Raw genomic sequence first — 24458 nt, 5'->3', positions numbered from 1 at the left:
GCCTGTTTTCTAAGACTGTATTTTATAATAGTTGCATATTTGTGATTTTCGTATTTACCAGTATAACCTGCTATGGTCTCATTCTATTCATTACTCTATGTCATATTCCAAATCTACATTCTAATTTTCATTGTAGAAGTTACACTTTTTCTTTAAAAACTAAAAACGTAATTAAAAAAGTAAAAACAAAAACTTCTTAAAAAAACTAAATTGCTGCTGTTGTTTCAGATTTCTCAGGGTTGTGGTGTGTTTTTTTTTTTTTTTAAATTCTTTGCTTTTATGGTGCAAATTAATTAAGACTTAATCGATCAAGTCAGATATATTCTGACTCCAAACAAATGAGAAATTGTTTTATTGCTGGGAAAGGGAGTGGAAGGTCTTTAAACTTGTCATTGGCAAAATGTTTTCAGACCATCAACCATCGTCAGCGGCGTTTTGTCTCCAAGCTTTGAAAACAGCCTTTCAAATTACAATTTTTATTTTAATCAAATAAATAGGGCCATATTTTCCCCTTTCAACTGGTCTGTAAACTAACATAGGCTCTCTTCAAATAAAATAAAACCCAATAATTTTGGATATCCAGCCTATTGCTCTTAACACTACCAGGTATACTTGTTCTTTTCAAGTAATAAAAAAATCTGCATACTGTGATCTTGAATAACTAAGCCTGGCAGGAGACAAAAAAAAACAAAACAAAAAGAAACAGCATTACTGGCCTGATCCTATGGCATTAGGAACATTGCTCAATCACTTTCATGTATTTGTCACCAAAGTGTCTTATCAGTGCATATTATTATATGTGCTGAAATGCAACAAAACTTTTCACAAAAATAGTTTTAGGCATGTTCATACAAGAAGATGTACATATATTTCTTTTATATATACATATATATGAATGTGTATATATATCTATAGTATCAGCTTCAACCTGTACATAGATATTCTGAATTTCATTCTTAAAACACATCCATTTCAAACAACATGGATGGCTTTCCAGGAAAAAGTGCTTGATTGATTTTATCCTGTGTGAACATGCCTGTCCTCTGTGCATTTGCCCAAGTAGAGATCTTTATGATCAATCCTTTAAACGTACATATCTCAGAGGTATTAAAAAAAAAAAAAAAGGAAAAAAAAAAGAAAAAGAAAATAGGAAAAAGTAATATTGCCCTGATGATGCAAAAAGAACAATGCATAACTGAAGCAGCTTGGATTTTAGAAGTTATCTTGCATTCTGCAGCAAACAATTTTTAAATAATTGTTGAAAATCTAGTTCCTCCATTTGTGTTATTGCTCCCCACTTGTAAATTTTCTCATTACACATCAACAGTACACAGAGGTTCACTACCAGGTTGAGCCGATTCCACTATTGTCATCTTGGGTTTCTTTCGTGTTTCCTCCTAAAAGAATATGAAACAAACCCCATGACACAGTCATAAAGAGAACAGAATAACACTGTTTTAAAATTTTGAACAACTTTAGCCAAACTTGTATCAATCTTTGTGAAAGGCTAACTTGTTCTAATGTTAAAAATAAATTAACTGAAGTAGGTACAATTAAGTTATAAGCCAGTTTAAGAGAGAAAAATCTCTCTAAAAGTAGCCTCCTCCCAAAATCAAGTTTTGAACAGCTCTCTTTATGTGAGATACTGTATAAAACAAGCAAAAATTCTAATCTAAGTCTGACCCATGGCATTCTTCCTGCTTGTAAATACAAAAGAGCATATACTCACTCTTTCTTGTGCCAGTTTTTTCATTTCTTCCTGCAACTTGTTCAGGATGTGCAGATTTGGCTTGTTCTTTTTGGCATACTGCTGAAGTTCTATCACACTTTTATCAGAGGTTTCCTATTCAACAGAACCATAAGAAACAAGAGATGAGCTTTTTTGATGAAAAAAAAAAAAGAAAATACATGGAGCAGAAGTTTAATCTGTGATAGTTGTACTTTCTTAAGTAATAACATGTATTTCCATGAGTTAGTTAAATATTAAATAAGGTATATAAATTTGACCTGGAAGATGCGAGATTAACAGAATTATTATTGTCAATGAAAGCACTCATCTCATCTTCTGGTAATAGCAAGGTATGAGAATCAATTCAGAAGAATTGAGAACTGCCCATCAAATGCATACTGCCTCTACCGTGACAGGGAACAACACTATTATGCCAAAATAGATACCATTAAAGCTTTGTTGTAACTAAATTTAAAAACCCAGAAAAATACAAAAGCAAAAATACAATCACAAGGTAGGTTACAATCAAACAAAATCATGTTCACCTGTTTAACCATCTTGCTACTCTCTCTACCATACATACGCAAAAGAGAGCCCCAATTTTTCACATGTGGATGCAGTAGCTGTAGGATTTTCTGAGAAGCTAATTGTTTCCCCACTCTTTTATTTTTGCCTGTAAAAATAATCATGAAAGCGTATCAATACTGGCACATTACGTAATCAGATGAACACCCATATTTACTTGTATTATTCAAAATTGAGATACCAGAGAAGAGTAGAATAAGCATGTAACAAGCTAGACAGCTGAACCTTCAAAACGGACAACAAACGAGAACAGGAAAAAAGGAAGATATTATCAGAGGTCACACTAAGTACTGTACTTACACCAGCCTCGCACCGTGTGCTTGCCACAAGTCATGACATATTCGCTCTTCTGATTTTTACCAGGAATCACTTCAAACTTTATGGATGTATCACCCATTCCATGGTTTCTTAAGCACAAACAAAATCAGTATCATATACTAAGTAAAATTACAAACAACTGAAATGGTTGCAGTTATCTTTGGCAGTCATTGCAATGGAATTAGATACATCAATAATAAATTTTAAGACATTAATTAACAAAGAGTTCTTTTTTAGATCAGTAACTTGACTTGAATGGAAAGGCAAGCCTGTATAAACAAAATCCAAGTATATTTATATGTCTCATAACTAAATTCTAATCTCAGAAGACAAGAGGCATAAACAGCAAATATGAATTAAAGGCAGATACAGCATCAACCAGTTCAGCCCGCACGACGCCTCTTATAGCCACAGTGAGTGCAGTAAGGTTGGCCAGCCCACAAATGACCAAGCTATTGACAAACTCCGTGGGGACCAGCAACCAAGCAAACAATGTGCTCCGACCCAAACACCTGTACACAACAGAATTTGCTCCTTATTCTGCAGCGTTACCTTTTAAGGCACTCATGGAGAATCTGATATGGAGACAAGAGTCCAGCTTTACTGGTGAGTTCATATACCCGTGAGTCCTCAATACTGATATGGTTAAAATACTACAAAGGAATTGAAAAGGCTTATTGAGCTTTGTGCAAATAAGACTTTAATACTGTTCTTAACCCTCATTTCTCCTTTGCAACATTAAACAAATTCTGTTACTCTGTGCTTAACACTTAAAAAAGTATTTTTAAATCTATAATGGAGGTATTTACCAACATCATTAAGACTGCCACACCTAATCATGTATTTGCAGACAGAAATTTAAATAATTCTTTTAACTCCGATTTTACATTATACAAGATGGACATAAAAATGACAGTCTTACAAATTCTTTATCACCCTTTCTCCCTCAGGACAAGGTTATTTTAGTTGTTTTAACTAATTACAAAATTCCACTTACCAAAATGCGGTTTAATAAAAGAAAACGTAACAGCTATTGGAACGTTTTGTATTTTATTTTAAAACAATGGAAAAAATTCTCTGCATTTTCTTAATGACCATTTCAATAGTGTAGGGCACACAATACAGTTTTAAGTTAAAGCAAATGTACAAACAACTCATTCTGTATATCACACTTTTTAAAATGAACACATTCCTTTCAGGCTGATCACCGATTTTTCCTTTACTCCTTACTGATGGTCTGTTACATGCTGAATCGGAAGTGAACATATCACTGATGAATTAGCTATTTAATATTTCCAATACCTGACAATATAGCACACGCTCTCCACTTAAAGAAACTTTTCCTTTGATTTTCTCAGATGTCACTGCTTAAAGTCTGAAATTTTAGCTGTCTGATCTGCCAATAAGTAGCTTTCACAGCTAAGTGAAAATGTCTCAGAAGCCTGGGCACTTTTAGTTCTTATTTGGTCTTCTAAGATGATCACACAAAACCAGACAGCATCTAGCTCTGAACTTTTCAAGGCATCAACCAGAGGATTCTGGAAGCCAGGATAGTGCAGGCAGTCTAGTGTCTTGGAACATTTCAGGTCTTCAGTAAGTGACCTGATATTTCAATAAGGGACTAGTTCTCTGCATCACAGTACATTTTCTGATCAGTTCCAACAGAAGAAGAAAAAAGAAAAAAAAGTATTTTCATTGCCCTAGATCTTGCTGTAAATGAAGAATTTCACATTTCCATCTGACTGAGAAAACAACGGTACGAATTTTCATTAATATTTCTGACATTGAAGGTGTAATGTTTTTAAAAACAGACTCCAACAATGACAGCCAGCAAGCAAGAGTTCAGTACCTCAAGTTCTTCACTGTCTTTGGGCTTCTCCTCAGAGGTCTGTTTAACAAAGTCAGGAATAAGGATTTCCAGTGTAGCTCGAGCTGCAGAAAATGATTAAACATCTTGATTACGTTTATTTTAAACAATGATTGTAAAGAAAAACAGCAGAATGAAGCACTCTTTAAGCAAGCCTCACATCTTCCCTAGAAATATCCACTCATATTAGAGAACAACTTTACAGGTAAGACGAGCATCTTCTTTTTGTAAGTAGTACATTCGCTTGCACTTTTTAAGGAAAAAAGAAAAATTCTACTTGTTCAAGTCGATAATGAAAGTCTCAACTAATTAAACTAAGAAGCCACTGCTTTTTGAAAATGCCTATGAAAGGAAAAAAAAAGATAATCAATTTTCTTTTTAAAAGTGACATAGAGCCCTTAGGACCTAAAAATAAAGAGTTGTTATCACTCCTTACTTATTACAGCCGAGCCCTAGTATAGTATCACTAGGGCACTCAGAACCGTGGTATTGTACAAAAAGAACACCCAGTATTTGCCTGAATTTTCACAGCAAAATACCTTTTTTTCATGCACAAACAATTATGGGCTGGCTTTTGGTGATTTAGCTACACTGACATATTTCACAAGTGCAGAAAGTACCATGGGTACATTATACATCTTTACATTTTGAGAAGTTTTTTTCTCTTGATCCTTGTGCTAAAGACATTTAAATCTGGAGATCGGTAAGAAGTTCTAATGTGTCAGACACATTCTCATCTAGATCCTAATTACTTGCATATTTATTACAGACTTACACAATTAGAACTAATTAATGAAGACAAGAACTTGAAAATCAATAATCACATCGTTCAGTGCAATTGTTTTATTACCAGAAAGAGAATCAAAACAACCAAAATCTTGAGGGTGTTTTTTTTTTTTTTCTTTTAAAGAAGGGCAAAGACTGACATTTTGCTAAAATCCATACACCAGGTGTTTATATAGCAGGTGACAGTACAAATATAAAACCCCCAACACTCTCTTACTGGTCTGATCGTTAGAGACAGATGCTCTTACAGCTACTCAGTATACATCAATAGTTTACACATCAGTTAACATCTGAAGTTTCTTCATGGTTTTCTATCCCAGCATACTGTTGAACTTAGGATTGTCGGAAAAGTCTCTACAACAGTATTTATCACTTTTACCAAAAAGACATGAGTGTACCTCTGTTGACTACTAACAAAATGATTCCTACTTACTATTGTAAATATGTCATCTTCAAAGCAGAAATGAAAACAGATAAACAATTCAGCAGTTGGTATTAAGAAAGAAAAAAATGTTACCAGCTTTATTCTTGGCAAGTTTTTTGCTGCTGGCAGTTCCTGCCCCATAAGTTACTCCATCAATAATCACTGAGGCTCCAAAAGGTTCACTTGGGTTCTCTGGAAATAGAGGAGGAAAGAAAAAGAAAGCTTTTCAGAACTCCCAATGTAAAATACTCGTCATGAACACGAAATACCACCACTATCAAGACTCGTTTTCTTCTTCTTTTCAACTTCAAGAGGGATGGAAATTGTTTACTCTTCAGAAGACTGAAGAATTGCTTACTCCAGCACATGAAAAACGGAGCTTTCCATTAACAGAGACTTACCACCATGTACTTCATTATTCCAAATAAAGAACTTTTACATTTTAAGAGATCACTTGTAATCTGCCAGAATTCAAATGTTAATTCCGAAGTTTTTGCATCAGTAACACAGTGTAAATACAAGAGCTACACATTCTGATATTGAAAACTCAGTTACATTACGTAATGCATATATAGGAATAACATAATTCTGAATAATTATAGACTCCACACTAATATGCCCGACTTGTAATTCCTTGGATGCTGACTGCAGGACTTAATCCTTCCAAGCCTGCTGCTGAAAAAGGTGTAATTTCTTTCTCCTCCATAAGGTACCCCAAAAAAACCCTGGCAAAAGCAAAAATGCAAGGAACATATGCTATACCACTTTGTAAAGCAATCTCAAATGCAGCTAGATAAGACAATCTAGCTGGAATTTACAGGAAAAAAAAAATCCAACATTAATTTGATTCCAGTTACATTTGCCATATATGTAACGTTTTTAGATTCTTGATTAAGCATCAAGTGCATTCCCATGCTATTTATCTAAAATAAAATTCTCCCTGAGTTTTTGTTTTTCTAAGTGCTAGCATCACTTACACAGTCTCTGTACAACCTAAGTCAGGAACTACCGAACAATCTCTCACACCACGGACACAGAATAAAATTAAAAGCTGTTCAAAAACACACACATGTATCCACCCAGCATTTCACATAAATCCCACACTAATCATGGAACAACATAGTCTCAGTAACTCCTTAAGTTATTTTTAGTCCAGTAGAATGACACTTCTATTTCTATTCCTCTAATACTATGAGCAAAATTAGTCAACATTTATACCAAATGAATTCCTACCAACAGCATATGAACTTTTTGCAACCTGCAGCTAACTAGTAACATCAATTTATACATACACAATTCTCTTAGCATGACTGTATTTAAATATGAACGTCTATGACATAACAACAATCATAACATACAATAGCTTGAACAGTTAAAGGATTTTAAAACTCTACATATCTAAAAAAACTACTGTATTTTTTGTTAATTGGAAGAAAACCAGAACAGAACAAAACCACAAAAATATCTCAAATTATTGCAGCTTTAGAAAGGGTACATATGTGTCTGCAGAAATCCTTCAAATTCTTAATAGCTTCATAATTGAAGGTCTACATATTTCTCTTCAGAAACTATTTGGGTTTAGTATTTAACTTTTCAGGATTCTGATGATTCACTAAAACAATGCGTGCCTTACAATCGGATTTTCTGGACATCAATGACAAGAAAATTAAGCAAATATTATTGTGCACAGTCAGCAAAACTGTAATTGCCCTTATTTCACTGATGTGTCCTTCTAGATGCAAATGAGTTACTCAAATCTATTTTCACTTAGGCATAGTTTTCCAACTAAAAAGCCATATTATTATTTTAAATATAAGACCGCTCTTATCCTCAAAAGCCGTGTTTAAGATACAGAAAACGTTTCCTAGCTAGAATTTGATTCACAACAGACTTTCAAGACATCCCCTAGGAAAAATATCCATAGTTTGATTTTTTTTTTTTTCGATATCCAAGCATGCGATAAGCCCTTCAAAACAGCATGTGGTCGATTAAAAAACTTAACAGACTTACCACATTCAAAGAAATTGTAAACAGGGCGAACCTTTAGGACTCGTTGCATATATTCATGCAGTATGCAAACTTCGGATTTCCCATTGGGATTAATGACAAATTCTACAAAAAAAGAGGGGGGGGAGGGGAAAACAGGTAAGTAGTTCCAGTCTTTGGAAGACAATTTCTACTACAAATAAATAAATAAGTGACAAGCTACAAGGGATAAGTGCCTGCTCAAATTAAATGCAATGCTGTTGAATCAGACATGGATAATTATGACCTCAAAGCCCATTTTCTCTGAAAAAGTATTGAGAAATGTCTGAGAAATTTCTATCAACAACTGGAAGTGCACTAATTATGAGCTAAGTCAAATATCCTCTGTTCAGTATTTGCAGTCCCATGGTCTCTGGACCTCTACACACAGCATTTTTGGCAGCTAACATCAATTAGAAATCCTCTAATTTGCTACTAAACACATATTGTATCTCCCTTCTAACAACAGGCACGTAGACTTCAAATCCACAAACCAGAATCACTCTGGGTTTTTTTCCCCACGAAATCCTGTTTAGCAAGCCATAGATCAGGTCACTGTCCCCTTGCCCTGAACATGCTCTTTTTATTTGAAAGTCCTTCCCCCCCCCACCCCGCCGCAACAGTATTGTTAGTCAAGGGCACAAACCCTGCCTCAGCAGGCACTATGGCAGCATGGGAGAGAAAGTTAAGATTTAGATAGGTAAAGTACAAGTAAGTCCTTAATTTAGATGGTTTCCATGTGGCTCTAAACCTAGAATTTAGGATAAAGTGTATTAACTAAAAATTCAACTGCACTTCCCTGTAACAGGGAACGGTCAATATGCAATTCATAAGCTTTAATTCTGCTAAAGAGAAGAAACCCAGAAACATGACAATGTATAAAACAAGAACAAAACCCAAATCACAGGTCTGTGGACATTTTAAATATCAGACTGCAGTTAAACATACTACTATGGCTACACAGCCAATACAGATAAGAGCTAATTCGCCCAGCTTCTCATCAGACATGATACCCACCACCCCTCACACCACAGGACACAATTGCACACACAGTTCATTCTTAACCGTTTCCGCCAAACTGCTTTAAATTTGTATTTTTAATTGCAGGTTTTAATCTGGATCAATCTGGCATTTGTAACCTGTCTCTAATTCAGGACCAATCAGAACTGGTATAGAACTGAGAAGGCAGTAGCATTCAGTGACTAGGCAGGAGGGTTTTCAGTAACAACCAACAGTAACAAGTAGCTGAAGGTAGTAACCAGTTACCAGGACTGCAACCTTAAATAAAAATCCTTTCATTCAGGAATTATTCTTTTTTAATAGGAAGTATATTTTGATAGTATTTTTCCTTTACTATGTAATATGATGGATCCAAGAACACAGAATTCTAGAACAAGAAGAAAGTGGACTTATTACAGGATTTTTTCCTTTTTTCAGTCAAGCTTAGAACTGTAATTAGTCTTTCATACAGAATATTTGAACTCCAGGTAGACAAACTAACCTTTCTTTGTAGGTGCATCTTGCACAGACAAGGTAATGAGTTTCTGATTGGCAGGCAGAATAGGCCGCTCAGATTCTGCCTGCTTCCGCTTCATTTCACGATTGAATTGCCGTCTCTCAGCCCAGGTTCTGAATTTTTTTACGGTAACTTGTTCAAAGTCAAAACGCTTTTCCAGATAGCGTCTAAAATCTTCCAGATCTAAGAAACACAAGCAAGTTACTCTCTCTACTTTACAACTGAGCAAACATTAAGTTCACTATTTCTACTGTTCTAAACAGTATGTTATAATTATTTTTTTAGACTAGGAGCAAAAGTAGTGGCTTTAGTTCACATACTCAAGGTTAAGATGCTATTTTATACTAACAGAACTAATTATAAGTTTTCCTGTTACTGGGTCAAATGCAAAACATTTGTGCAAACTGGAAAACAAAACAAAAGAACGTTTTATTCTGTCACTTGAAGATTTTACTAAGCCCTAACCAGCATAATACCCAACACAATTTGTAACCAAACACTAGTAATTGTTCTACTTAAATCACATATTCACCTTCTTATTACCTGAAGCAAGGTATATACAGGGAGTAACAATAGTTATGCTATTAGCCTCAGTTTCCTGAAGCCAAAACTGACTATCACTGCCTGTTTATTAAACAGTGTATCATGAAACACTATATAACGATGCTCCATGAACTCCATGAATATCTGCTGGTCTCTGAACAGAGTTTATCATATTCATTTTCACATAGAGAGTACTAAAAGACTGCCCCCCTTAAAGTACAGCTGCTTCCCTTTTACAGGACATTTCTGCAGATATAATCAGCAAAAATAAAAAGTAGCATCCCAAGATGTAAACAAACAAAAGCAAGCTGCTGGCATTGTTTCCTTCCACAAGGAATTCCAAATGCAAGTCACGCTTATACTTGATCATTCAGTATTTTTTCAGTAATACCGAACAGATCCTATTTAAAGAGAGAGATAGACAGGTGAACTTCACGTAGAAAATAAGTACTTACTGGTTTTAGTTTTGCTGCTAAATATTGATGATTTTTTTTTTTTTTAAATCTTTTGGCATGGTTTTCGGACTGAATAGGACACGTGTAATGACAAGGACAAGTTTTATGTTTGAATGCTACAAAGATAAATGGTAGCCTACAATCCATATCAGTATTCGGAGCAGCAGTAATTTACATGGATGATACTCTCAGGTACTGTGGTAGCTGTGGTAAGTGGCACATGAGCTTTCTAAGTTCCTCTAAGTTTGGCAGTGATTTTGGCATGACTTCTTTAGGCAGCTTTTTGTATAAAAGTATGAGACTTGCATAAATAAAATAATGAAGCACCATACCCCTTGTCATGAGGGGGCAATTATATTTGCATAATTTATTCTGCTAGACTTGTGCAAATAAGCAAATCTAGTTTAACGACACCATTTAAGAGTTCATACCGAAAATAGATTCATTCAGCCAATATAGAGACTGCACAGAAAAGCCTCTTTAAAGAAGTCACACAAACACACTTGACAACAGCAATTCATATGTATACATTGACTTAATTGATTCTTAAACTGAGATAGTCTACAGAACTAAACTTCCAAAATTTTCACATTTTTGTGTGTAAAACTTTTGCATGTGGACTCTCAAGTCTTCAGCAAAAATCTCCACTGTACATTTCTCTTTGTGTTAAAATCAAAATTGATTTCTAATACTGGATCTATTTCTCCAGATACCTGCATACGAAAAACCATGCAGAAAGATAAAGGACCACTTGATCTCAGGCAAGATATTATTCAGTTGCCAAGTCTGGAATAAAGCATATGTATCCCAAATGCCATTACCCCAACTCCAGCCAAGAAAAGACTCCACTTTCCATACATACCTACAGATTCATCTTTACATACTTCAACTTTGGCCTTAACTTGTCCTAAGGCTCCTTGTGCTGCATCTCCCCCTGAGGGGTCTTTGTCATCTAAAGGCCCAGAATCAGCAGCAGTAGAATCCGGTTCTTCTGTTTGGCAGTCCAGTTCTGAAGATTTATCTAGGTGCTTTACAGGTGATACTTCCCCATTTGGGGTTATGTCATTGTTTTGTTCCCTTTCCTCGTTTTCCTTCATTTTTTTGTAATGCAGGCAGGGAATGCTACTAAGGGGAGGATCATGTTTCTGCAAATATAAAATAATACAGAAGGTTTCAGCACCTCAAGGTCACCAAAAGCAAAACTCAAAAAACAAACAATGTAATCAAGATGGAATTTACTTTTATTTAGTCTAGGCTCAAGCTTTTTTTTGGTCAGCAATCTTATTCTACTCAAGATCTGAGTATGTCCACTCCTGTGGTATCTTGGCACTGTGTAACACTGATACTAACCTTCAAAGTGTGTTTGCTGTTTTAGATCCAAATTATAGTCTGTTCAATTACATGCAAATACTACATGCTTTCATGAAATCCACTGAGCTCTCTTGGGATTTAAGACCATGACATTAAATCCAATTTCTGCAGATTCCTTGGGTGCGTGAATGTTACATGCTTACTTCTGTAAATGTGGACCATAAACCACAGCTCAGGCTAGTTTATAGCTACAAATAAATGATCTAAATATATTTCATGGTGGAATAAAACCAACATTTTGCAGCCATATGCTAGAACAGCGAAGGCACCAAACAAGACCATCTCATTCACTTTAACTGCCCAAACTCATTGCAAAAATGGAAAACCAAAACACCATAAGAAAAATCATATCGTATTTTCAGAAACAGAGGAGTTTATTTTTCAAGTACCTTAATTATAGCACTGGAAAGAAGCCTGCTAAAGTAGAAAAATATTCAACTATTTGCAGGAACATATCTAATTTTTAATCTCAGTAAGTATTTAAGTAATTAACAGCTCTCACCCTTATGCTTCCTGTTCCCAAGAAGTAAGGTCTAGACCAGGTAACAACCCTAGATTCTCTGTGCAGATATACAGGAATGCCCGAGTTATGGAATGTCATGATCCATCCATCTGGCAACGGTTCTGTAGGAGGGCGGCCACGACCTTTAAAGCAAAGAATCGCTTTAAACTTGGATAGACTGCTTAGAAGAACAGAAAAAGAATCAAGGTTTTTATTTTTATTGCTTTTTCTGTCTCAAAAGATAAAATGACATTGAAACACAATTTTTAAAGTTTTGTGGAAAGATTTTGTTTTGCTTTAATAAAAAGGCATATGCTTCTAATCCACATTAAATCCTGCAAAATTACAGATTCCATTATGTTTTCAACGGAAAAGCAATAATAGCACTCATTTTTATACAGACTGATTTGTTCATTTCACCAGTGAATTTTCTCTTCTCTTTAGTCTTCTTTATGTACTTATATCATCACAAGCACCACTAAATTTAATGGAGAAGTCCTCAGTTGCTTCAAAAGCAAGTACTTTTCTATTAAAAATTTTTGCACTTGACACTCAGGGATAAATTTGCTTTGAGACACTGCTAGATCCACAGACCCAAACAGCCAGCAGTGAGTTAGGCTGTAAGCTAAGGCTTTCCTATTATATTTTTCAGCATAAGCACAATACAAACCAGGATCAAGTCTACGAGCCTTTACACTTAAATATTTTAGCCATCAAGAATACCACTTCTTCCAGAAACCAAGACTGAAATTAGAGTACAATAAGCCAATATAAGGAATCGCATAGCAACAGAAACAATATTGCAATAAAATGCTTATGCTCACACTCCTTTCTATTCCAGAAATCAGAGAATGGTCTCACTCCTCTCTACATCAGAAATCAGAGACCAGACTCATCTTACCTAGGAGCTTCTTGGCAATCCTGTGTCAGTATAAAATTTTGGAGGAAAAAACTGTTTGGCTTCTTATTTCAGAATATAGTGAAGCTGTAAAATAGTCCTCTAGGGCAGGTTCAAATTTTAATTCTAATTCAGACTATTTTCAGTTACATTCTTCTGTATTGGTTCACATTCTCAGCTCTTCTTTATTAGTAGTTTGTAACATCTACATGATGAAGCTTGATAAATGTAAGCCACTGACTTTCCTAATGATTTTTTTTTTTTACCTAATATTGCATGCATAGAGACTTCACATAGAGCAATTTCAACAACAGAAGTAGGAAGAAGTTCACAATGACCACAAACAGGCTTCAGCAGTTTCATAGTATTGGAGACAAAAGAACATCCTTGTTCACCTCCCTACCACTGAGGTAACATTCTTTATAATTTTTCACAAATCCACACGCTAAAGTACATTTTCACTACATACAACAGATGAAGATCAAAAGCATCCCCAAAAATTAACTTCACTGTTCCAGAACGTGAAAAATCATATCCTATAGTAAGAAGCCTTCAAACAATAGAATTCTGTAACATATTAACTACTTCACAAGAATTGCTATCCTAAACTTTGCTTGCTGATATACTTTTGTTCTACAGACATAAGCCATAAGCATATTTAATGAACATTAACTTACTTTTAAGTACAGTTTTAATTTTGGTCATCATTGGCTGCACACTTGTTTCTCCATCAGACTGGTGATCACTTTCACCACCGTATTTCTCATTTTCTAGTCTCCTTGTTTTGGGTGCTCGAAGACCCTCTTCCAGCAGAGCATCCACATCATTATCAAAGTCATCCTGAAAGAGACTTCATCAGACACCATCCTTCTGAGTCTACTAACCTCCCTTTCCCCTTGCAAAGAAAAAGTATACATTTTCTCTATGTACTTCCATACAGAGAGAAACTAGAAATTTCCAGTGATCCCAGTAAAAAGACTGAAAAACAAGAAAATAAGTTTTCGTAAGTGAGAACTGGTATTTTTTATGACATAATGAGCTGTAATTGTGTAAGAAGCCTTATTTTTAAACAAGACTATAGAAGTTGCCACACAATTCAGAAGTTTGACCAACATAATTTACAAAAGTTTTCAGCCAAAGTTCTGTCTCTGAAAATTCTGCATTTTTGACTCAAGTACTGCACATTTGTAGAAGAGACTCTTTCAGTGAACATCTTCACCTACTTTTTCCTAGCCACTTGGAAACCTCTTACCCACCAAAAACCTGTGGATTTACTTACCTCATATGAGTAATTCAAGGTTTCTTCATCCACTTTATCTCTTTGAACGATTGCTTTAGATGTGAACCCTCCTCCTTCTTCATCTATTTCCATCAAATTGTCGGTAAAATCTTCTAGCTCATCCAGAACTGCATATTCCACTCTCTTTTCCTGATCAACATCATTTTCATCATCCTTCTTGTCATCATTTTCACCCCCTATTCCTACAGCTTTACCATTATTACCACCAAAAGGACAAACATGCAAATCCCCATTGACATTATTAATACCAAAATCTGTATCTGCCTTATAATCCTGCTCAACTCCAGTGTACAGAACTTTCCTATCTTTGCTTTTGCAGCTTTCTGTAAAGCTAACACTAATCTTTACATCTTTAAGTAACTTAAGATCTGGGGTGAATTTTCGAACTGAAGGTGCATGACGAGCAGTTCTTGGGCTTTGGTCACTACTGTTAGGGTCTATTATAAGACGACTTTTGTAGCAGGCAGATCCCTTTGTGAGAAGCTGTGTTCTGCAGATACTGTGCGTGTCCCCAGCAGGGGTATCTGACTGTCCATCACCACCAGAGCCAACGTCCATTACCTCTGCGTCACTGGACGTTTGCAGGGGAGGTGGTGGAGGCTGTTCATTAGGCGGCAGAGGTGGGGGACAAGTATGATTCTCCACATTCATTTCTCTTGCAGGTTCTTTAGGGAGGGGTGGTACATTTTCATATTTCTCCATTTTTAAAACTACTGGTTTTTAAAAAACAACGCTTTAATAAATGTTTATATCTATATTCCTAACATGCATAAGTCCATCAAGATTGGTTTATCATGTTCTATTCAATATGCAACACTGATGATTCAGTTAAGCTGACTACATTGTTCTTTTCATTAATGTAGACAGCTTTCAGAATCACTGTCTCAATTATTGGAAATCACAATGCATTCAGCTTAAATAGCTGAAGACTAAGACTGCATCTTCAATGGACAAGCAGGTCTCCCTTTCTTCTTTCAACCTACAAGAAGAAAAAAAAAAAAAAAAGATATTTGTCAGAAAAAAAAAATGGAACTAGTATCCCAGGCAAAAAGAAAAAATGTCACTCCTTCCAGCATAAATTTAAAGTAGAAGTAAGAGTGACATTTTTACAGAGAAAAAAGCAGGGTATCTTGATATCATTTTGAATGAGGCTGAAGTTAGATTCTTTTTACTGCTTGATCTGTACACCAGCAGTGGATAATTTGTTGACTATCTCTGCTTGGTTAGCAGGCAGGGCATTAAGCATGGCATTTGTGGGGACCAGACTAAAAACTGTGCATTTGGAGGGGGATTCTCCCGTTATTTAAAATAACCTGGCATTCGAGCCGTACTTACCCACAGAGCAGAAAGGATAATAAGCTTACAATTAAAGACAATCTGCAAAACCAACAAGATTTTAACAACTATGGTCTTATAAGACACATAGCTTTTTGAAAGTTTAAGTTATTAGATATTTTTGAAATCTCACTGGAAGTTTTAACAGCAAATCCCATAATTTACTAAAAAAAAAAAAATCACACAAAATGACTCTCTAGAAAACCAGATATTACACATCTGATCTTATATTCCATACTATTATGGGACTATATATTTCTATGTCTGAGAAATTCAGGTCCAGATACATAGCGTTAAAGCTCAAATTAATTCTGGAAGGCATTTAGAAGCCAATGTTTTAGGTAATTTAACCTGGCAAAAATATTCAATTGCTCTAGGAAATTTTACGGGGCGTGGGGTGTGTGTGTGTTTTGGGTTGGTTTGTTTGTTTTTTACATTAAGTGGGTTCTTTCTACCATGTCTATGATGGCTTCTTCAATTATACTTTTGTCATCTGTGCAGGATTATAACCACCTGGGGAAAGGAAGCACAATTTCTTACCTGCTATTTTGGTTTCTCCAAGTCCCTCCGTACCACCCCAAACTGGGCTTAAATCTTCCTACCAGCTAGAAATAAAGCAGTTTTACTCTGCCCAAGACAGCTAGCTGACTGAATCTTCTCTGTTCAAAGTATTTCCAGGTAGTAGAGAAAGCCTACCCAAGTATTCTAGAAAGATAAGCTCCGAGTCCTTAGCATCGCTGTATAACATTTGAAGGCAACAGGGCAGAACGTCTGGGTTGTCATGAGGGACTTAGAGAAGCCAAATATAATTCTCTAATGTATCTCTATGCCAGCCCAGACAGAACAAACCAATGCAATATCCAAACACCAACTGGGGCAAGGCAGGAAGCTGGGAATCGGGAATTATAATGGGGATTAATTAAAATTCAACAGCATAGAGAAACTACCTACCTGGAAGCTGGAAGAAAGCAAAATATACAACAGAGCAAACTCTTATTTTATTGACTTGGCAATAAAGAAAGTTTTGCTAGGGTAGCAGAATAGTTCATATTTTGTGGTGTTTTGTTTTTTTTCGTTGGGTTTTTTTTTTGAGGTTTGTTTTTTTTTAAATATACTCAAAACTGTGACACATTCAAGACACTGAGCTTGGTATGCACTGTAGAATTACTAAGGAAAAAGACTCCATTTTGATAAAAGCTCTGAAATAATCCCATCTTCTCTGATATTACCTTCCAGAATGAAAAACAGCTCATTCACCAGTAAGACAAGCAGTTCCATATATTTAAATCCATTCCATCCTACAAGATGATCATAAAATCACCTGAGCAGTGATCAATTCCTTCTTCTTTCAACAGGTTCTGAAACACCTCATGTTATATAGAACACTTCTAGAAATATATTTGCCTAATAACCTTCCCCCTTCCTCATCTTCAGATTAAAAAAGAAAAAAAAAAAAGGTGAATGACAAATTATTAAGTTCTTCACAATAAATCATTAGTGTCTTAATTGTTAATTCTGAACAAAAGAATCAAAAGTCGCAACACAAGCTTAGTAACTCCTGGAAACTAAATGCCTAAGTAATCTATTTTTTCCACCTTAGAGTCTTTAGAAGACTCTTGAAAAGCGCAAACAGAAGTAATTTGCAAAGAAACGAAATATTAAAATTGGTATTCTAGAATTTTAAAGAGCACTACCTTCCCATATGATCAAGGAGCTACCTGATCCAACTAGGAAGACTATTTTTGACAAGTCATAAGATATGATCGTGAATGCAGTTTCCACATCCCTGATACACATCCTGCTCCTACGCTAAAGAGTGTTTTAACAACACCAATGTCAAAACACAAGAAATTAATCTTTACCTGCCTAGCTTTGGCAGTTCGTTGATACTACACCTCTGCTCTTTGTGGAAAATATGTCTTGTTATTATATTCAAGCACTATCAACAATGAAATTCTTGTTGTCTTCCCCTTCTTGTCAGCCTTGAAATAACGAATAGCATACCAAATCACTACCAGGGATTGTCTACTACTCGGTACACGTACTGTGGCCAGAAAAAGTGCTAGACCAAGATGAGTTTAAACTAGCTTTTGCATTTCTGGCCGTAAACCTGCCACATCCCTAGGGTAAGGTAACGGAGTCTGGCAGCTCTACAGTTACAGTGGGCTACAATAACTTCCTACAAGCTACAAAAAGCCAGGGAGAAGCAGAGTAACACAAGTCCAATCCCCATCTACTTTCTTGCCAACTGACATTACAATATGCCCTTTATATCAGGGGCTGGAAAAAAAAACCACAACAAAACCAATAAGGATTTTCCCTTAGATAAGAGGTATTTTAAAAGAAAGACAGAAGGGAAGAAACTTAAAAGGATGAGTTAGATGAGCCTGTAAGTTAAAAGCAGCCAAACGAACCTTAGATCAAAGGAACCCAACCACCATGTTTAAAAACAGACTTAGCATACTAGGTTATGTAACATTAGAATACAACATACGTTAGTCTGCCTATTGTCATCCTTAATTAACTTGCCCTGAAAGAACAGATTTTATTCTCCAAGGCTCCACCAAGTTCCATGACAGTTTCCGTAAGGGCTCCTTAAAAAGATATGGAACACCGCTGACAGTTGCAACAGCCAGTACAAGACAGTGAAGGAACTCTGGATGAACTGCTGGAAACATGAATGCACAGCTCATGTTCTGCAGATCACCAGTATGTGGAAGTTTCAGATTTTTAATTGCTTGCTCTTATTTTAGCAGATCATTTGAAAAAGTTTCATGTTACAAAGTAAACTCAAAGATACATGGTGGAAATCTAAATGTAATGTAGCAAACTGCACAGGTCCCAACAAACGCAGCGTCTTGGCTTGGTTGTCTTATAAATGTTCTTTGAAGGCAGAAAGAAAAAAAAAAACATGCTTTGTTTAGTAAGTACCACTGCCTATTCCTGCAATCAGAACAGGGTGGAGGGAGGGTGTGAAAGTACACAGAGAAAAGGATATCTCTTTTCAAGACAGGAAAAAATCAGAATCTTAAAATTTGTAACCAGCACTGCCCAAACTCAAAGAGGAACTCTCTTCACTATATAGCATGTCGGCAGTCTTACAAGTGAGTTCAATAAATATTTTCTTCATGAATACCTGTAGCTGCAATCAGGAACAAGGAACAGCATACCACAAATTCTCTCTTCAAAAATCACTTTTAAAAAGGAACTGGATTCCTTGTCAGAAACTGCTTACTTCACATTCAGTGGACCTGAAAAGGAAGAGTGGCTCAGAGCAAACTCTCCTTATTTGCTACCCAAATACAAAGTCCTCTTCCTCCCCCTCCGGCTCCAAATGGCAACTCTGCAGAGCAGAATTTATGAGGCATTGATCATGCTTAAAGATCCACTCAGCTTTAACCTTTGTCAAAGTAATTCCTCATTCACAATCATCTACCTTCTTTTTATTATACCTATATATCTATTGTATCTTTTTGATACATATAGTCCTAAAAGTAGGTTAATCCTATTTATTGTCAACCGCTAAAAAAACCCCAAAACCAAGGAGACTGAATTTTTCTTTAAACCAGAACAGGAAGTCTCAAAAGAAAAATATTCTGTAAGTTAACTACTACATATAGGAACTCATTTCTCTCCCCGTTATCAGCTTTGGAATAGAAAGATTCTGAAGAAAACAACCACTTTGTGTAAATTATCAAGGCAGTTTAAGAAAAGGCAGTCAGGGCCCAACCATAACATTATCAGCGGCAAATACAGACAAGGCTAAAGAACTCTAGTTCATAAGACTTCATTCCATTTCAGAACGAGCAGAGTACATAATTTTGGAAAGGCACCCTCAGAAATGGCAAAGCAATTGCTGCTTTTATAGCTTGACCAATTTTCTAGCAGGGCTTAGATGGTTTCAATTATTTGTGTAAAACACGAAACCGTTTTTAAAAGAAATCTGCAAATCAGAGCCTAGGAAGGAGAAAAAAAAATTCTTCCATTCACATCACAAATGTAAAGAAAATCAGCAGACATAAGGAACCAAATTCCCCTCTCAGTCTCTAAAAAAGCAAAATAATCCTAGTAATCAAAAGGAGCTGCCCAAAAGAACTAAGGACCTAACTCCTCATCCAGAATTAAAAATAGGAACCTTTAAGTTTAGTTACCTAAACAGAAGTGAGAAGACGTACGTTCACAAAAGAAAAATTAAAGATCTAACTCCAATGTCCGTAACTCACAACCTACGGGAGTAAAGAAGTTGAATGGGTTCACCCAGCAAGCCCTTAATCCCAGCTCATGAGGGAGCGATGCCTGGATGATAGGGGACCCACCCCCTCAGCAGGCAAACAAACTTTATAGATAAACCTGAAGCCTAAAGAAAAGAGGTGCAAAAGAGAGACTTATTTTTCCAGCCAAAAAAGGTGAAGAAAGTTAGGACAATACATCTTTTAGAGACTGAATGAGATAATTTAGAGGAAAATATAACTGTACTTCACTATTAATAAAAGGAACACACGAAGGAGAATCCTGAAAGTTAGGGACAGGCACACCACCTCATCTTCATCGTCCCAACGTACCTGAACTAAAAAAAGTGAATGGGTGTCCGCACACGCGCTGGTGAAAGGCTGCCTTTTCTTCTTAACTTTGCAGAGGAGGAGAGACACGTTCTTCTCCCCTGTATAAACAGATGTGTCTAGTGGAGATCCTCCCTCTCACCCTCTCTCTACCTTAAGACACACACACGTACTGTGAGACACGATGCAGTGTAGAAACTCTTGCCAGAGTTGATACTCCCCATCACCCCGCTGACAAGGAGGTGTGCGGGTGGGTAGAAAGACATGGCGTTTCCTTTCCTTCTACTACCCTGAATGGAATTTCACGGCGGGAGCGAGTAGGGAGGTGGCCGGGGGCGGGCAGGATCCCCCTCCCCCCCCCCAAAAAAAAAAACAAAACAAAAAACAAACCCTAAACAAACAAAACACCAGCTCTGAGGGAAGGACGCTCCAGCCGGGAGCTGGGGAAGCCCCTCACGGCAACACCCGCCGGGTAGGGTAGCCCCTCGCCCGCTCGAGCGACAGGATGCCGGTGTATTCGCCTCCGCTGCTCGGTGAAAGGCTCCTCACAGCTCCCTACCCGCGGCGCCAGCCCGGAGGAGGGGGGCCGGCGAGGAGCGCGGCGGGCCGGACGGCCCCCGCAGGCGCCGCGGCCTGTGGGGACGGAGGGGTTACTGCCCGCACGGCTGCGATTGGGCCACAGAGGCCCACTCGTGCACGCCCTCCCCGGCGCCCCACGGCGCCAGCACCCACCTGAGCCATCCCCGGTGTCCCTGCCGCACCTCCGCGACAGTTGGGGGGGAAGGGGGGAGCGGAGGGCGAGCTCGGCCGCTTCACGAAAACCGTCCCCGACTCCGTGCCGCTGCCGCCATCTTTAAACGCCTGCTCCGAGCCGCTCCAGTCTCCGCAGGCGGGACTCCGCGCTCGCCAAGCCAATTGCGTTCCCAGCCTCTTTTGTCAGGAATTTAAAATCTCGGTAGCCATTGGTGGACTCCCGAGCATGTTAACCCGCTCTGCCAATAGACACACGAAAGGCATACGTCCTCACAGTATCAGGCCAATGAGAGGGAGGCGGGGGCGGGACCGAGGCGGCGGGAGGGCGCGGCCGGCCACGATGGGGGGAGCTGCGCCCGGCGGAGGGCGGGCTCCTTTGTCTGGTGCCCGGGGAGCCGTCGCCGCGGGCGCGCAGCCCCGGGGAGGCCCCGAGCCGGTCAAGTGCCGCTGCCAGCGCGCTGTCTCCGGGGCAACCCAGCCGAGGCAGGCGTCCTCGGCAGCAAGGAGCTGTGCCGAAGGAGGTCGTTAAAGGCGGCCACTGAGGGGAGACGGGCGGACACAGAGGCTGAGGCGAGCGGGCAGGGCACCCCCGGTGTCGCTGAGGGAGCGGCAGCGCGTTTTCCCCGGCGCACACCGGCCCGAGACCCGCCTGGCCTTTGGGGCGCGCCTCTGGTTTCATCGCATCCAAAATAAATCCACCGGGGCTCCTCACCCCGCAGGTGCCGGCGCGCCCGGCCTTTGCTGCGAGAGGCTAACGCGGTGCCCAACCTCTGAACCAGACCCTTCCTGCTGCGGGCTGCGGGAACCACCCCTGCGAGCGGCGCTACGGGACGAAACGCAGCGGCGGGCGGCATGCGTGCGGTACGGCACGTACCGGCTGTGCCTCACTTGCACTCGCAGGGCAATGAAGAGAAGTGTCCATACCATGCAATCTGTGGTAATAGTCTGAGATTCGATCACCTATGGGTCCAGCTGATTCTTAATGCTTTTTGTCCTTTCACTTCAGCTGCTCCTCTTTTAAATTAGAAAAAATACAGCAGAAGCAAGGGGTGTAGGAAGTTAATGCCTTCTATCAGACTTCATGGAAGGACTGCTCAAGGCTTTTGCCCCTACATGTATCACTAGGTAGCTGAAGAAAAGATGCCACTTTTTCCTACAAACACTGCTTTATCTCTTTAAGCAGCACAACTACAGCATTACCCCTTCAAAACTGATTTACTTAAAAAGGAGAAATCAAAGTAGGTCTGTATTTCATGCCATAGCTACCAAGCAGTTCACAGTATAAGCCCTAAATCTGACTGTAGTGTTTAGACACAATTCCTAAATAATTATAGAAAACATCTTACACAATTTATGTAAAGTTACTTCTAAAGGGTTAATGAACATTCGCTGTTCTAATTCACTCTGATACTTTATAATTTCCTCCCCCCCTGAAATAGAGAACTATAGTAGCTTCTATTGATACACTTAAAGTATAGGGTTGCCTCTCTTGTCCTTCACTATCGTACTAATTTGAAATCAACATCAGACACAAAATATAATACATCAGTGGTTTAATCACCTACAGTGTAATAGCATTTAACTATGATAAATGTTTTTGTTTGTTTCCATATACAATTTCAGGACATAAGAATCTTTTTCTAATATTTCACTCATTTCACATCTTTGCAGTCCCCAAATACTGTTATGACAGATAACAGTAATATTTCAATATTTTAAAATAATATTTTTAAGGCCTCTGTTAGGCCTTTCATCTTTGTGTTTGACTGGACCAACGTATCTAATGATATGGTGGTAATTTGTATGGACATAATGTCATGGTACTGTACCAACACATAATGATAAGGTTACTGAAATTGGTTTGAATCTTTGCAAGCTGCCCTCAAAAACTGGAAGCAGTTTCTAATTTTTAATTTCTCATAACAGGCTTCTGCATTCAAGCCATTATTTTAGAGTGGTTTTTAAATTATGACTGCTTTTATTAATTTTAAAACAAATCACTTCAGAATGCATATTTAATAAATATCCATGGTTTGCAAAACAGCCATTTACATCACGCTTCAACCTTCAAAGCTGAGGGAAAAAAGCCTCATTAAGTACAGAATTTGAGTTGATGTTGGCATTTGCTGTAAACTAACTGTGTCACGTCACCTCATACATTGCTAACATTGTGACAGAAGATTGTCCCTTTCAAAGGATATATGAAAATGCAAGTATCATGACTCATTTGCATCCAATTTATGTGACTGTGTAACTGAAGTATTGCACTGAGAGTATTGCACACTGCAGAAAATAGGTTAAACTTTTTACACATATAGAAACAGCCACATTTCAGTTAGGATCAGAAGAGGCACAATCACAGATTTTTGTATAGAGTTGGAAGAACTGAAATGCCTGCAGTGCTTTGAAAGTGAAAAAATAACCAGTATGTTAGTTTTTCCATTGTGCATTTGTTTTCAGAGAACCATAATACTATCACTTAAAGCAATGATGCAACAGCTAATTCTTGGAGACACTGACACTACAGGGAAATACACTTCTAACTTTTCAAAAACAACACAATAACAATCCAGTAGCAAAACAATGGTTTCATCAAAACTTAAAATCACGGTTAAATTTCTGCCCCAGAAGGCCTATGTGACCTCTGGAGAATTAGATCTGATCTGCCACGTCCGACAAGCTGCAAATTCATCTGGAAATTTTGATCACCTGGACTTCTGACAAAAGACTTGCCAAACGTGCACAAAAACCTTATCTTCCATCCAGACTTTTGAATTAGAAGTGTGCAGGTCCACCTGCCTAGTGCAATCAGGATTTCCAGTAGTATCATGAACTATCGTTATCATCAGCAAAAAACCAGTTCCTAATGACAAGGAGTTTTTCATACGCAAGATATAGGAAGGCTGCATTCATCGGAATGAAAATTAGGTGGAGCCAGTGCCTTTTTCACATTCTTAGTTGCAATGTCAGGAACTGCAGCACGTTCTGTGCTGTTCCAACACTGAAATCTACTGGAAGACAAATTTTGCTCAGCCCACATTACTTTTATTTCAGTAAAATAAGTTGTTTTGCAAAAAAGGTATTTTACTTTCTGAAGATGTGAAAAAAAATTAATATGACTTACCTTTCCAAAGACACTTTAAACACTAATCGTGAAGGCATAAAATAGATTTCTGGTACGGAACAGATTTGCATGTACTTTACAATATGTATTATTAACCTGATGGAAACAATAATGACCAGACTAACGAAGCTGAATCATTCTAGCTACAGCCTACAATGTGCCGGTTTGCACGCAAAGATCTGGAACTATATTAAAAAAAAAAAAAAAGACTTCCTTAGTAATGTTATTAAAACAGAAAAATTTTTAATGTAAGTGCTATTCAGGGGACAGTTTGTATAGAGTAGCCACATTTCAGCCACCTTGAACAGCAAGGGGGAGGCAAGCTGGTTCCAGACTATGTACAGATTCTTGCAGCTCTGCAAAGCCCA

At 37.8% G+C, this 24458-nt stretch overlaps 1 protein-coding gene across 4 annotated transcripts; it reads right to left on the bottom strand.

The window, feature by feature from the left end:
* Positions 1-264: 264 nt before the first annotated feature.
* DGCR8 (DGCR8 microprocessor complex subunit) lies at positions 265-21105 on the bottom strand. 4 transcript variants are annotated; one of them, XM_075168006.1, is made up of 16 exons: positions 20946-21098; positions 20217-20314; positions 18791-18905; positions 14299-15298; positions 13697-13859; positions 12122-12264; positions 11111-11393; positions 9236-9433; positions 7720-7821; positions 5803-5901; positions 4482-4564; positions 3185-3285; positions 2615-2721; positions 2275-2402; positions 1730-1843; positions 265-1397 (listed from the first exon to the last, which is right to left on the bottom strand). In XM_075168006.1, exons 4-16 carry the CDS (start codon positions 15019-15021, stop codon positions 1314-1316), a joined length of 2328 nt encoding a protein of 775 aa, XP_075024107.1. In that variant the 5' UTR covers positions 15022-15298; positions 18791-18905; positions 20217-20314; positions 20946-21098; the 3' UTR covers positions 265-1313. The 4 variants fall into 4 exon arrangements, with proteins under 4 accessions (XP_075024107.1, XP_075024109.1, XP_075024108.1 ...); XM_075168008.1 differs by lacking the exon at positions 18791-18905 and having other exon boundaries at positions 20946-21086; XM_075168007.1 differs by lacking the exon at positions 20217-20314 and having other exon boundaries at positions 20946-21086.
* Between the last annotated feature and the right edge of the window lie 3353 nt (positions 21106-24458).

The sequence above is a fragment of the Calonectris borealis genome, chromosome 18 (assembly GCF_964195595.1).
Source record: "Calonectris borealis chromosome 18, bCalBor7.hap1.2, whole genome shotgun sequence".
In the NCBI taxonomy this organism is placed as follows: domain Eukaryota; kingdom Metazoa; phylum Chordata; class Aves; order Procellariiformes; family Procellariidae; genus Calonectris; species Calonectris borealis.
The sequence above is the reverse complement of the archived record's forward strand: the minus strand, read 5'-3'. Positions and strand labels throughout refer to the sequence as shown.